At 40.5% G+C, this 16,526-nt stretch overlaps 1 protein-coding gene across 1 annotated transcript in view; it reads left to right on the top strand.

Moving 5' to 3' along the window:
* The window catches only part of LOC126106273 (cilia- and flagella-associated protein 58-like), a 282,413-nt gene that overhangs the window by 56,728 nt on the left and 209,159 nt on the right, over positions 1-16,526 (top strand). Inside the window, exon 6 of the mRNA XM_049912496.1 lies at positions 7,915-8,052. Within this exon, the coding sequence (XP_049768453.1) occupies positions 7,915-8,052 (138 nt within the window). The remainder of the gene's footprint in view (positions 1-7,914; positions 8,053-16,526) is intronic.

Raw genomic sequence — 16,526 nt, 5'->3', positions numbered from 1 at the left:
CTGGGTAGAGGAGGAATTTTTGGCACAACTTGACTAGAAGAAGAGATTGCTTGGTAGGACATGTTCTGAGGTATCAAGGGATCACCAATCTAATGTTGGAGGGCAGTGTGGAGATTAGAAATTGTAGAGGGAGACCAACAGAGGAATATACTAAGCAGACTCAGAAGGATGTAGGTTGCAGTAGGTACTGGGAGATGAAGCTTGCACAGAAACAGACTCAGAAGGATGTAAGTTGCAGTAGGTACTGGGAGATGAAGCTTGCACAGGGTAGTATAGCATGGAGAGCTGCATCAAACCAGTCTCTGGACTGAAGACCATAACAACAACAACAAGAACAAGGAAAGCATGGAAGGGAGGACCCACCATTGTAAATTTCTTTTCACACAACCTGTTTATTTAACAATATATAATCATAAATTAAAACAAGAACAGTATGATGATAATTATAAGGGCTCGGACCTGCAGCCCACCTGTTATTGGGTGAAACAGTAGTATTTACTACAGCGCTAGACACAGTTGCTCTTATTAAATGCCCTTCTGCATCACATGAAAACATATAAGTAATATTGATGTCAAGAGTGTTTCAATAACTAAAACAAATGACATAAATTTTTTTAAAAAATTTGGAAACTGTATGTCGAATGTTTGGGGCTGATTTGTGCACCGATGCTTAAAGATTAAACAAATCAGGAAACACTTATGGCTATGATAAAGCTTACTTCAACGAGAGCAACCTTTTCATTTCAATCAGCAACAAGATGCGACTGGATCCCAACTCATCCCTTTTGACAATCTTATTCTGACTTAAGCCCTGATGACACTTGGCTGTTAATATGTCAAAAGTTAAATTGCTTCTCATTTATGAAGGCCACTCTGAAGGATTGTTTTAAAACATTATGTATGAGCACTTATTACAAGAGAACTCACTCGGTGGAACCTCAAATCCAGTTAAAAATACACCAATAATGACCTGGTCTTCCAAAGACAGGAACATACAGCTTAGTGCAACAGGTAGCTCAGATTATCTCAAATACAATTACAATCAAGGTATTGAACTGGTTAATATCTAAATCTAACCACATGGCCCCTGTTTGTTTGACGGCAACTTGTACCGTGGTACAATTGTTCTGGTTGTAATTCGGACCGTGAGCTGATTCATTAAAACATTGATGATCGGATATAAACTAGAAGGGAGGGGCAATATAATATCAGAACCAATTTTCAAATGACAACCAGCATCTTAGTACAATACTACGGTCTATATTTACAACCAAAGAGCCGACCGAGTAAAACTCTGAGGGTCGAGTACAAACCAGAAAATAATTAGGAGGTCAGGTAGACAATGACACCAATCACCACGAGGATTACAGAATGTTACTCTCCTTTATCAGCAAGTAGCTCCACGGATCCATGGTGCATCGCGGTGGTTACTGAGTCGTGCCAATGAAAGCCAGGTAGAAGGGGGCAGCTAGGCCTCAAGTGATCGTCCGACACAGATGTTGCCAGCTGACTGGTGGGATGTCAGCCTGCTGCTTGTTGTTGACACTGACCCCAATGAAGTACTCCAGTATCCTTCCACCTGGTGCCCCCTCTCGCAGGCAAGCTAACCCATATATATATATATATATGAAAAATAAAAGTGATGTGACTTACCAAACGAAAGTGCTGGCAGGTTGATAGACACACAAACAAACACAAACATACACACAAAATTCAAGCTTTCGCAACCAACGGTTGCTTCATCAGGAAAGGGGGAAGGAGAGGGAAAGATGAAAGGATGTGGGTTTTAAGGGAGAGGGTAAGGAGTCATTCCAATCCTGGGAGCTGAAAGACTTACCTTAGGGGGAAAGAAGGACAGGTATACACTTGCACACACACACATATCCATCCGCACATACACAGACAGGTCGCTGATATGGAGTATCTGTCAGTAGGTGGTAGCACACTGCACCTAACATAAAAATGTATGTTTTTGGGGGTGTCTGGATACTTTTTATCACATAGTGTAGGTATTTAGTCAACATGTCTTCGTGAACCTGCACACCCCTAATATTGTATTTGAACAGTAGAGGATTGCATTAAGTTACAGTTTTCTATGTTTAGAGCTTGGTGCCATTCATCACACCAAATAGAAATTCTGTCAAAGTCATGCTGTATCTCTCTACGGTCACTCAGCAATAATACTTTTCTGTATGCTACAGCATCATCAGCAAATAGCCACAGATTGTTGCTCACCCAATCCATCAAATCATTTGGAATCTTGTTACAGTTCTTTATGCCACTTCTGACGATACCCTCGGCTCTGACAGACACTCACTGTTGAAGACAGTGTACTGGGTCCTATAATTTAAATAGTCTTTTATGTATCTGGGAAACTGTAGCGTGGGCTCGTACTTTGTTAACAATCCACAGTAGAGCACAGTGTCAAACATATTTTGGACACCTAGGAGTACAGAATGTGCCTGTTCCCCTTCACCTATCAGAGGATAGCATATGAGAAAAGGGCAAGCTGAGTTTTCACAAGTGCTGATCCATGGTCTGATGTTTTTTTTATCTCGAGGAACTTTATTCCATTCAAAATGAGAATATGTTTAATGATTCTGCAGCAAACTGATGTTAAAGATATGGGTCTGTAATTTTGAGGGTCTGTTCGCTTACCCTTCTTATGCACAGGAGTCAACTGCACTTTTTTCCAGTTACTCGGGGTTTGCACTGAGTAAGCGATTTGCAATAGATGTAAGCTCGATGATGGACCTGAAGTACAGAGTACTCACTATAAATCCAAATTCCATCCAGACCTGAGGTCTCATTTGTTTTCAACTCGTGCAGTCACTTCTCAGTGCCAGGATTGTGTATTCCCATGTTCTCCACATCTGAGTCTGTGCAACAGTCAAAAATGATATATCTGGACAATCCTTCTGTGTGAATGACGTTTTAAACTCGAAATTTAAGAACTGAGCTCTCGTATTGCTGTCTTCTGTTGCTACACCAGAGTGGTCAATGAGTGAGTGGACAGTAGTCTTTGATGAATTTAGTAGTTTTATGTAGAAACAGAAATTTCTGGGTTCTTGGCAAGATCCTTCACTAAGCTATGATGGAGGAAGCTATTGTATGATCTGCATATCGATCATTTTACATATGAACATATTTGTGCAATAATTGGGGTTAGTAGATTAGCGCTTCATAGAACCTGCATGCAGTTGCTGTTACTGTCTGTTGATAGGTCCACACCCATGTTTTCCTCCATGACAGGGTTTATGTAACATAGTGCTTTCCTTTACTCCCAAATCAAAATTTTAAATTATTGTTGTTGTGGTTTTCAGTCTGAAGACAGATTTGACACAGCTTTCCATGCTAGACTGTCCTGTGCAAGCCTCTTCATCTCCATGTAAATCCAAAACCTACATTGATTTGTAGTCAGGGCTTTGTCTTCCTCTACAGTTTTATCAGCCATACTGTCTTCTTCCCTGTACTGATTATCATCTGTTTCACTTTTGTGTAAGGCTACATTCCAGACAAATACTTTCAGAAAATATTCCAAACATTTAGATTTACACTACTGTTTGTAAAAAGTGAAACACTCAGAAGTGATGGTCTGCAACACACCACATAAGATCATGTGTGGAACAATGGAACCGTAATAAGTTATTTAAATGACAAAGAGCTAGTGTGCACATAAGCCCAACAGCACCCTCTTTGGCGAGACCAAATGCAATGCTCAGTCAGTGTAGAGCCATTGTTCGAAGTGGAAACACGTAATCCAGTGTCAGTATGCCTCACTGACATCACAGGGTGGAATGTCAGCACATGAGTGCATTCGAACGGAGCAGAACGATCGGTCTCCGAGAGGCGGTTTTGTCGTTCTGTGATATTGCAGCTCACACGGGGAACACTGTTTCAGCAATGAAGCATATGTGGAACCTGTAGAGAGAAGAGGGCCGTACATAGTGTGGACAGCGTACTGCGTGACACTGTGTGACAACATGTGAGATGACTGCCATCTTTTCTGCTGGGCTGTAATGGATAGAACAGTTTTGTCCACAGTTTTGGTACGATGTCGGGGCACTGCGATGGGTGTGGACATTTTTGCATCAATAGTTCGGCACCGTCCTCTGCCAACTGGGCTGGAGGGACGTGTGCCATTGCAAAGGCTTCTATTGACTAGGACCCACCGACACAGCAGACTGCAGTGGGCACGTGAACTCTTGACACTCGTGTGCTGAGCGGAAAAAACCCTTTCTTTCAGGTGAGTCTCATTTAAATTGTCATACAGTGATGGCAGCATACCTGTTTTATGATGCCGTGGTGAATGCAATCGAGCAGACTGCTTGTCGAGTGACGTAGCTGACGAACTCCGAGTGTGACGATTTGGTGTGCGATTGCCTGTAACGTGCGATATCACGTCTACATTTGGCGGGCAATCAGAACAGCTACTGCTATATCTGGGAAGTTTTAAATCCCAAAATACTGTCTCGCCTGCAGGCTGTTCTAGATGCCATATTTCAGCAGTACAACACCCGGTCACATGTCGTGAGCAATGTGCGAGCCTTCTTCGGAGAACGAGGGACACTATTGCTTACCTTGCTCGCCCATTCACTTGATGTGTCACCTGTCGAACGTGTCCAGGATATAGTGGGTCGGCAACTTTTTCATTCAGGTCCTCCTGTAATCTACAGTTGTTGTTTATGGTAGTACCTACAAAATGTGTGGCAGAGTATTCCCCAGCAGCATATTCAGGCACTCTTTGATTCCATCTAGCAGCTCTGATTGCAGCACATGGCCGCACTACTCTGTACTGAATTTCCACAGTCGCAGTGCCTGTACAGGTCTGTAATCTTAATCATTTGTGTAGTGTCATATCCCTAATCAGTGGAATAAATTTCACACCTCCCAGTCTTGGTGTTTCACTTTTTAAACTGGCAGTGTATATTAGATGATAAAGTGTGCTGAACAGATCCTCAACCTTAAAACGGTACTGGCATACTCCAAGATGTGAAACCGCAAATTGCCGTGTCATCTTTGTTGATTTCAAGAAGGCCTACGACTCTGTTGATAGAGAAATGCATAACAAAATACTCCAGGAATTAGGACTAGACAACAAAACCCACAGACTAATTCTAGCAACCTTGACAAACACACATTCGAAGGCAAATTTAGAGGTGAGGTTTCAAAAAGCTTTGAGATAAAAACTGGAGTGAGACAAGGGGATGGACTTTCACCTCTTGTCTTCAACTGTGTCCTCGAGAAGGTTGTGAGAGGATGGCACAAAGAACTGACCAATTTGGGTGTCCAGAATGGTGTCTACCTGGGCCGTAAGAACGAAGGACTCGTTGTAGATTGCCTGGCTTTTGCAGACGACATGGCACTGATTGCTGATTCTCTTGAAATGGCAACAATGCAGATAAACTGCCTCAGAAAACGGGCAGCCAAAGTGGGTCTTCAAGTGTTGCTGGAGGAAACAGAGTTCTTCACCGACATCAAAGAAGCTAACAAAGAGATGTTACTAGACCAGGGAAAGATCAAAAGGACTGAGAAATTTAAGTATTTAATTGAACCCAACTTACCAGAAAAAACATCATTATTCATGGGAGTCAACAAGTTGGAACTAGCCTATTGACTAGCTATAAACACGTACAACAAGAGATGCCTGTCACGAAACCTGAAACTTAAGCACTACACATCAGTCATACGACGAGAAGCCCTGTATGCTGTGGAATGTCTTTCTATGAACCGGAGAGGTCTGATGGAGAAATTGGAAGTCAGAGAGAGGAGAATCCTCAGGAAGATCCTAGGCCTGGCAGAAGAAGCTGGGGAATTCAGGAGGCGGCATAACTTGGAGCTCTATGAACATATCGAGAGGCTCTCTGACTGTGCAAGAAAAAGAAGGGTAGCTTTCTGTAGCCATGTTGCAAGATTGCCTCCAAACAGATTTACCAACCGTCTGTTCACCTTCTGGCAAAACAAGAAGGTTCGCATCACTTGACAGACAGAAACTTGGAAGGACGTTAAAGTACTGGGAATAACTAATATCCAGAACAGACATTCTGTGAGACACGTCCTGAAGGAAGTCTGAGGATTTCAGGAAAGGCCCCAAAGAAAAGGTATCCCCTGGTCAGAAGAAAGGGAGTTACACTGACAGGGGATGTGACAGTACTGGGCAAAGATCAAAGCCCAACAATTGAACAAGTGTGGTCCAAAGTAGATCCATTCGAAACAAGAAGAAGAAGAGAAGAAGAAGAAGAAGAAGAAGAAGAAGATGATAATGATAAAGTATCTTTCATTTTCAGAAAAGCTTTTTTTAAATACAGGTCTGGATTTTACATCCTCTCTACTTCTGCTATCAAGTTGTTTTACTACTCAGATAGCAAAACTTATCTGCAACTTTTAGTGTTTCATTTCCTGAGCAAATCACCTCAATAGCATTTGATTTAACTTGAATCTACTCAAGTATCCTTGCATGTTTGTTTTTTATATTCACATTATAACCTCATTTCAAGATGCTTTTCATTTTGTTCAAATGATCTTCCAAGTTCTTTACCGTCTCTAACATAATTACAATGTCATCGGTAAACTTCAAAGTTTTTATTTCTTCTCTCAGAACTTTAATTCTCTTTTGCATACTCACAGTTTTCCATTAATGTTTGTTCAATGTAAAGATTGAATAACACTTAGGATAGGCTACATCTCTGTCTCACTCCCTTTTCAGCTACTACTTTCCTGTCATGCCCTTTGACCTTTATAACTGCAGTCTAGTCCTTATAAAAGTTGTGGACAACCTTTTGCTCCGTATAATCTATCTGTGTTACCTTTAGAATTTCAAAGAGATTATTCCAGTTTAGAATGTTAAAAGATTTCTCCCAGTAGATCCAGAAGAAAGCCCCTGTACCATGGGTGAAACATTGGTTTCTACAGTACAGTTTGTGATGTTATGACACAGTGCCATACTCAGTAAACATTTATGTTAACTGATTTTGGACATGGAAGCCTACACAGTTAAAGATTTCTCTAAATCTACATATGCTATAAATGGAAGTTTGTCTTTCTTCAGTCATATCTTCTCCAGTTAAGTTATAGTGTCAGTATTGTCTCACAGAATCCAGAATCCAAAATGATTTTTTCTGAGGTCAGTTTCTAGCAGTCTTTCCATTCCTCTGTAAATAATTCCTGTCAGTATTTTGCAATCGTTACTTATAGCTGGGTAATATTTATATCTATCACCATCTACTGTTTTTAGGTTGGTTGTTTGGTTGTTTCGGGGAAGGAGACCAGACAGCGAGGTCATCGGTCTCATCGGATTAGGGAAGGACGGGGAAGGAAGTCGGCCGTGCCCTTTGATAGGAACCATCCCGACATTTGCCTGGAGCGATTTAGGGAAATCACGGAAAACCTAAATCAGGATGGCCGGACGTGGGATTGAACCGTCGTCCTCCCGAATGCGAGTCCAGTGTGTAACCACTGCGCCACCTCGCTCGGTCTACTGTTTTTAGAATTTGGGATTATTACCTTCATCTTTAAGTATTAGGGTATTTTGCCACTTTCATGGCAGAGTACTTTTGTCATGGCTAGCTTTTCTAAAGATTTTCATAATTCTGAAGGAATACCATCCATTCTAGATGCCTGGTTTAGACTAATGTCTTTCAGTGCTCTATCAGACTATACAAATGATATTGTGTAGCACTTTAAACTGCTGATCAGTTTATTATTTGTTGTGAACCCAGCTCGGTTAAAGACAATTTTCCAGAATATATTGTAGACATGGCAGATTCTGTCAAATTCTTGCCACAGTATCACACCTCCCATCTCATTTACATCGTCTTCCTCTTCACTTATTGTTACATATTTTTGTTTCTCTCACACATAAAATAATTTTATTCATTATGGTGAAATTGTATAACTGAATATTTTTTGTTTCAGATTAAAGTAGAGAATCTAACAAAGCAAGTCGAATCTCTGAATTCGCAGCTGCAAAAGACAACGCTCGATTATGAACACCAGCAAATATTATCTGCTAAACTGACAGCTGAAAATCTAGAGAAGACCACTGAAATAAAGGTTAGTTGTATAAAGCAAAATGTAAACAGTAACATGTACTAAGATTCTCGGGTTGTTATATATTCTGTAACTTCAAACATTTTTGGGTTTCCTTTAACAATTGAAGTCTAAATAACTCTAAATAGAACATTTTATGTTGCTGTAGGCTAAGTAAATGCTGCAGGTGGTGAACCCAGCTTGTTGGCTGCAGCACGGCTCCTACCAGTCTTTCCCACAGAATGGAATTATGCTGACGCACCTCAGAGTAGTATACTGTCCGTTAATCTATGTCTTTTTTCATTGGTTTGAGGATCCACAGTCTGTGATACCTGTGATGTGCAAATCAAAGAATGCCACATTTTAACATTAAGCAAGCCTCCAGCCGGAGATTTTAGTGTGTTGCAGAATGGTTGGCACAAACATTTTATAGTCCAGTGATTAGCCAGCCACAGTTATTTGTTGTACTATTTTACACCTTTCTATGGAATTTCTGTTTATTGTAAAAAACGTAACTATTACAATGACAAAGAGGACACATTTCATATCAGTAACCGTGTGAGACTGTGGCCAGTGCCATCTCCCTGGTATTTCTTTCTCCCGGTGGTGCCCTAATTTATTTTTCCTGGTCATAACAAATATTGTCACATACTTGGGTAATGCCATTATTAATGTAATATATTTTGTTTGTACACAGAAAACATTTATACACCAGTGGAAATTGAAAAAATTACTGCTTCTAAAAATATGACACACAAATGTTATATTTCTGAGGGGCACTGGTAGATAGCTGTAAATGAAATGATTAAAACTGCATGAAGTTGGTACCACATACTCTCAAAACAAGAGAAATGTACCATTAATAAATTTTGTATCATTGTAAATTAATCTTGTAATCTGATACTATCAGTTTCTCTATCTTTCTTTAGGGGACTGTCTTATAGTTGACCACATTCAGAGACAACTACAGTTCAAGTGGAACTAAGGGCTTCCAGGGGCAACAAAAATTTGATTTTCAATATTTCATGCAGTTATTAAACAAATTTAAAAATAACCTACTCATTAAGAGCTATAATCATCTTGAGGGTGGTCATAAAAGTTCTTACCCTGATAGTGAAAACAAGAATGTATTTTTCAAAGAAGTTTTTTTTCTTTAATGTAGTTTCCCCTAATATCAATAAATTTCATCCAGTGTTGTTCCAGTGCCACTATCTCCTCTCCATAGTGTTGCTCTGGATGTGCTGCAAAGTAACCATCTATAACCGCAATGCCTTTTAGATTGGATGAAAAGTACCTTACAGTGTGGAATTTCTTCAGATTTGATAATAGATGAAAGTCCAAGGGAGCCAAATATGGGGAAATAGGGTGCTTGTTCCAGCACTTCATAGTGCACATCCCTCAATTTCCTCATTTCCAAGACACTTTTGTTCACTGCCCTGATGAAAGCTGATTTTTTCTTATTTAAGCCATGCCTGCTTTCATGAATGTTTGCATCCAGTTTCATTGGAAGCTGATGGAAGTATTCTCCAGCGTTTTTTGAGAGAATCAATGAACAAAATTTCTTTCACATCCCAAAACACCGAGGCCATCATCTTTCCCGTCTACAACGCCATTCTTATTTTCTATAGATCTGAAGAAATGGCTTCTATGTGCTGCATAGTCTGCTGTTGGGATTCAGGTGTGTAGTGGTAATCCATGTTTTGTCCACTCTCGCATATCTGTGCAGAAAATCAGTTCTGTTTTCTTAAAATGCACTGTGAACTTTTTGGAAAGTGTCATGTGAATGCATTTGTGATCTGTAATGAGCACATGCAGCATCCATCTTGCACTTAGCTTTCTCATGTTCAGTTCCTGGTGCAAGATGTGACCAACACATTCCTGTGATATCTTTAGAGCATGAGCAATTTCATGCACCCTTACATGCTGATCTTCCAAAATCATATCATGCACTCTGTCAATGATGACCAGTGTGCTTGCACTTTTTGGATGTCCTCCGCACGGATCATCTTGGATGCTTTTACAGCCCTGTTTAAACTCGGCTACTCATTTATTTGCACTGGAAATTGAAGGTGAAGAGCTGTCATTTAGATCTATGTACCACAAATGAATTTAAGTTGTTGTTAAACATTCTTTTACAGAGAATTTAATCACTGCACAATACACTTTTTTTTCGGTTTTCAGCATCACGCACAGCACAATTGCTTCAAGCGACTGCTTACAGTCAACTGCTGCCTGGAATGACTTGCAATTTTACATTGCATCTACTAACACTTGTACGAATGTAGGGGGGGAAATATCATATCAATAGTGCTGCAATCTCTGGGCGAGGCAGAGAAGTTTCCAGACAGCCCTCATATGTTAAAGGTGTCATTCGATAGTCGAGTACGAGGATCATCCGATAAGTAAGTTTGCACTCTCCCATTAATTTTTTCACAGCCAAACAACTGTCAGTTGTTGATATCCATAGATAGTTAACCCGTGTCTCTGGGGAAGATTGTATGAGCATGCAAATGGTTTGAAGTTGGCATGTACAGTTTGTGAAAGGGCGTGGAGATGTGCACAATAAATAGCGCTCAGGGACAGGTGATGATGCCATTATTGCAATTTCTAATATTGTAGAGGAAAATTGTCATATTGCCAATGATAACATCCCAATGTGTCTACCACCCAGTGCTAGAATTGGATGCTCATCCGTCGCAAAGACCCTCACAGACGATCTTCACCGTCACAAAGTCTTTGCGAGATGTTTTCTGTGAGTAATACTGCGAGCAGCAATGAATGGATTCGACCAGAATGTTTCAGGAAATGCATCAGAGAGGGAGATCAGTTCTTCAAATGGCTTGTCATTGGGGTTGAGACAAGAATTCATTTGACTCCTGAGCCAAAACATCAGGGCACGATGTGTAAGAAACCTGGTGATAGTGCCCCAAACAAAGTAAAAAGTTATGGTGAACATCTTTTGGAGCTGCCAGAGGGTTTTGCTTTCATTTCTTGCCTTACAACAACACATTGAATGTGGAGAGGTACTGTAATGTCTCGAGGAGTCTGCAACCTGCCACAAAATGGAAATGTCTGGGACTTTTGTCTTACAAAGTTCTTGTACTTCTCGGCAGTCCTCGGCCTCAAACTACTCGTCGACCCAGACGGAGCTCGGAAGATTCGTGTGCCAAGTGTTTTCACATCCTCCGTATTCACCAGATCTTGTCCCGAATGATTTTCACGTGTTCCCCCAACTCAAAGTTCTTCTTGGAGCTAAGTACCTAAACACCGGCAACAGTGAACAGCTGGTTCAAGCACAGGACCCGGCCCGGTACAACACTGGTTTGGAAAAACTTGTATCACATTACTAAAGATGCCTGGTAAGCGTGATGACTATGTAGAAAAGTAACAAACATTGTGCAGTGCCAATACAATTATTTCAATGTGATAAATTGTGTGTAACGTTTTTTTTTGTAAAATAGGGAAACTTATGTATTGGATACCCCTCCTCATATTACAGTTAAATGGTCTACGTGTCTTGCAGCAGCATAACTCGTGGTGCACAAATTACCTACACTACATTCATCCAGTGTTTGAAAATGTGAGCACTTAGCAAATTACAACAAACTTTACACATTATTTTGAATTTTCATGAAAATTTTCCTTGCTTACACTCCCCACAAATTGATGAAAGGAAAAAAAGTTTACTACTTACTACATTTTCACTATTCATGCAGTACTGTTTCAGCATCCAGCATGATGTTTGTTTATTACTTTACTACCAGTTCTGTTTGTAACACTTTTTGCAAACAGTATCCACATATACCACTGAATGTTTCCTCAAAATTATATCACTGTATTATTATTATTATTATTATTATTATTATTTTGTTTATGGTTTACATTGTCATTTTACTTTCTTAAGTAAATGGTTATTATACATAAAATACACAGTATAAAAACAAACACTCAAAAATTTTAAGACAGGTTATCTAGGTCTCTTAACCAGTCTCACACATATTGGCATCACCAAATGCAGTTCAATAAGTCCACCAGGTAATTTTGTTAATAACCACTCTTTAGTCAGGTGCTGAGTAGTTTGCATGACAGTGGCATACTTACCAGGTCCTGTACTGAATTTATTCAGAGCTGTCAGTGTCATGTGAAGACCAGATCCACTTACACATTTTGTAGGATCAGTAATAAGGCAAAAATTTTCTAGAGGAAACTTTTGGCAAAGCTCCCTCCAATCATGACACACGTCTTGTATAAGAGACACATCTTGCATTGGGTAGGGTGATATCCTTGATGATTTAAGTCTGCTAACAGGTGTATTTTGTAGCTGATTATACAGAAGTAAGTTCTGTTGAGGAGCATACTTTTGTAACGCTCTTACAGTTGCTGCTTTTCATCTAATTGATGTTGGAACACAGCAGATATAGTCACTGCAAGATTATATCATTATAAAATATGCTGTTTGGGAGATGACTTTTATACATGGTAGTTAGATTCTTTAAGAATTTGGAGGTGGTATTTTACTGGAGTTTACTAACTGAGTACACTGTTTGAAAGGACAAATCAGTCTTTCAAGAAGACCTGTACAATTGTGCTTAGTGTTTTCATGTGTGTGTCCAGAATGAATTTTTCATTCTTAAGTGGAATGAGCACTGTTTTTGAAACTTTCTGGCAGATTAAAACTGTAGGTCGTTTGTGGGGAAACTCTTTTAATAACTGACCATCCAGGTATGACTCGTGACCTGCCCTTCCAGGTTTAGTCCTGCCGGTACCTCTTTCCTATCTTTGAAACTTCACAGAATATCTTCCACATATCTTGTGAGACTGGCACTCCAGGACAAATGGATGTCACAGAAAAATGGCTTAGCCACAGACTAGGGAGATATTTCACTCTGCACCAGGCTATGTGCCATTTTGTAACTCCCTGACAGGTTAAAACTGTGCGAAGAGTTGGGTCTCAAACCCGGAACCTTACTTGCCATAGAGTTAGTGCGTACGTTGAGCCATTTCGGGTGGTTGCCTTAGGGGCAGTGTGCATATGGGGGACATGATTGTTTATCTGCCTTGTGAAGTCTGAACGAACATATTCTAATGTATTCCACAAAATAAAGTGGAAAGAAAATTATGTGACTGTTCAAAGTTCAGTGTTTGAGTGGTGGAACATGTCACATAGATGGTGCTGCTAACCTCAACATATGATATAAGATTGTCTTTATTGGCATAAGTGTGCTTTTCTCATCATAAGTTTACAACTCTCAAAGCCATGGCTGTAGTTGGAAAATAGTGGGTTTGGTGCCACATGACAATGCGGTTGTTAATGTTGATACAAGCAAAGTCAGCTTCGCATTAAGGTAATAGTAATTGGACTCGGTTAATTTTATAGACTGAAGGCTTGAATGATGTACATAGTAATTCAGAAACAATAGCATGCTAATGGCGTGTGATTAAAGTGTCACCAACCAAAATATTTATAATTAGTAGAGCAGCATATTAGTTATTCTTCTGTTAAATAAAACCAAATACAATTTCCAGTATATTATAATTAATTCATTAACAAATGCGGTTCATAACATTCTCATCCAGAGAGTAACGAGAGAGATAACAAGTGTTAAAGATGAGCATATTAAATAAAACAGAACACAATTTCCAGTATATTGTAATTAATTCATTACTGAATACAGTACATTAACTTTCATCTGGAGACAGATGAGAGAGATAACAAGCATTCAAGACAAGCATTAAGAGAAGAGTTGAAACAGGAGTGAACCGTACACAACTTTTTAAAACAATTGATTCACAAAATTCACACAGATAGTGTTACATGCACTAAAGATGTGCTCTCAGCAGGATGACTGTGTCTTTGACTTTAAATTGCTGTATATTGTCACAGAAGAAGCTGAGTAGCACCGTGGTGTAGTGGTTGTGATACTAGACTGTTGCGTGGAGAGTCCTAAGCTCAAAACTCATCTGGACTGTACAATTTTAGTTTCTATATTCGGTTCGAGTACATTCTAGAAGTATCCACAAATGTCAAGAATCATTGTACTGGAATGTTCTATAGCTGTGTATACGGTATGTGTTCTGGCCGGAGGCAGTTCGCTCGGTGCTCTTGTATGTGCAGGTGCTGAATAAACCTTCATTAAGTGAAGTTAATGTTCATCATTCAGCTAATTACACCTTCTTCTACATGACATTATTCTGGTGGAGACGCTTGGTATTGGAACTTGTGATAGCGCACATTATCGATGACACAGTGACTCCAATGAGGCCACCACAGAGCCGCCATTGACGTGGCGAGAAACTTGAGTTCGAGCCATAGTCAGCAGATCGAAATCTACCGGAGACAGAAGAAGAAGAGGACATCACAATGACAGCAGCTGTGTGCCACCACATGAGATATCCTTCCGGATTCTCTGGTGACGATGGCCAAGATCCGAACAAGTGGCTGAAGGTATATGAGCATATAGCCAAATTTAACAAATGGGATGACACCGTGTGTTTGGCTAATGTATTTTTCTACATGGAGGGCACTGCCAAGCAGTGGTATGAGAACAACGAGGAGAAGTTCACAAACTGGGAAGTATTCCAGGTGGAACTGCGCAAGTATTTTGGCGACACACAATGATAGAAGTGCAAGGCTGAAGATAAAGTGCAGAGCACAGCGTCCAGGAGAAACTACAGCATCCTACATTCAAGACGTATTGGAGCTATGTAAAATAGTGGATCCTAGAATAAAGGAGGAACATAAGGTTGCACATCTCATGAAGGGTGTTACTGAGGACATGTATCAAGCACTACTCCTGAAGGAGGTTTTGACAGCAGACGACTTCATAAAATGGTGCCAATATATCAAGACAATGCATCAAAAAAGAATTACACGCAAGAAGTTTGAACAACTTCCAAACATCATATTGATGTCTGTGACGGAAGAAGTAACTGATTTCAGAAGTGTTCTTCATCAGATATTGAGAGAGGAAGTTCAGAAGGCACTTGGATTGCATGGTGAGCAAAAAACTGAGACACTTCAAGAGGTCATAGGGTAGGAAGTAAAACAGACATTGAACCCAATCTCTCATCCTTCATTTCCCTTTAAAATGGTGAAAAAGTCGAGACCCAGGTGGAGATACGTTCCTACAATACAACATGAGGAACCTGTTTGGGCACCAAGGAAGAGTGACATCTGGAGGACCCAGGATAACCAACCAGTATGTTTCCACTGCGGATGACTGGGACATGTGGTGCACTATTCTCGAGAAAGGCGGCAGATATTTGATGATGCCCGCACCAGAAGATAGCAGGCTGATCTTAGCCGATGCCAAACCCGGGACGACTAAGGTGAACAAGAAGATACGGGTGCAGGACGACGTAGATCACCATCGCCGCAAGCTAGCCGCTGGAGAGGACGCTCCCCAACATGCTGATCGAGGTCTCCATCACCATTTAGAAGCCCCAGCTGATTATCTAACTGCCGCAACCTGGAAAAATAAAGGGTGCGACCTTTCTTGGAGGTGAGGCCACCAAAGAGAAAAATCCTCTGCTGTTGAACGCTACAAGAATGATAGAAAACTACGACGATATCTTCATGGATGGCTGACCAGCCCAAGCTCTTGTGGACTCTGGAGCATCACACTCAGTCATTTTGGTGCAGTACCGTCGTCAGTTGCAGAAAACCGTATTCGTTGACAACAAAACATCTCTCCTGAACGTGGCTAACGGGGAATATGTAAAACCTACAGGAAGATGTACTATTCATGTGGATGTAAGTAGCCATACACAGCCCTTAGAATTCATTGTCTTACAAGAGTATAGTCATGACATCATTCTCAGATGAGAATTTTTGAAAGTTTCTCAAGCAATTATAGATTGTGGTTGCTCGAAGATTATGCTAGACGAGTTGACATACTTTGGACAGGAAGATGCACATCCAAGTGTGTGGAGAGTATGTGTGCTGGATGAAGTGATTATTCCTGCGGTCAGCACTAGAAAGGTAACTGTCATGTGTCATGCCATGCATCAACCCATAGATCTTGTGGTGGAATGGAAGAGAAGCATACCACTGGAGAATAACTTGGTCATTCCAGCCTCTGTCATCTCGTTTAAGAATGAGTTCAGGGAATTGTGGATAGTTAACAGTTGCCGAGAAACACAGATCCTTCCAAGACGCATGTACATAGCAAACGCTGAGCCACTAATTGCAGAACAGCTGAGTGTCATAGAAACCTCCCATGCTGAGTCTGTGGGCGAAATTAGTACTACCACTACGAGACAAGATCTTCTAGCTCGACTATCACCAGATCTCACTAAGGAACAACAGAAAAAGTTTTTTGCCATTCTTCAAGAGTTCTCTGAATGCTTCAATCCACAGGGGAAGAGCAAATTAGACAAATCGATGGTGAGGCACTGGATTAGCACTGGAGACCGTCAACCAATAAGCCAGAGAGCATACCGTGTGTCAGCAATGGAATGTCGAATAATTCACGATGGGGTAGAGAAAATGATGAAGA

The sequence above is a fragment of the Schistocerca cancellata genome, chromosome 10, assembly GCF_023864275.1.
Source record: "Schistocerca cancellata isolate TAMUIC-IGC-003103 chromosome 10, iqSchCanc2.1, whole genome shotgun sequence".
In the NCBI taxonomy this organism is placed as follows: Eukaryota; Metazoa; Arthropoda; class Insecta; order Orthoptera; family Acrididae; genus Schistocerca; species Schistocerca cancellata.
The sequence above is the reverse complement of the archived record's forward strand: the minus strand, read 5'-3'. Positions and strand labels throughout refer to the sequence as shown.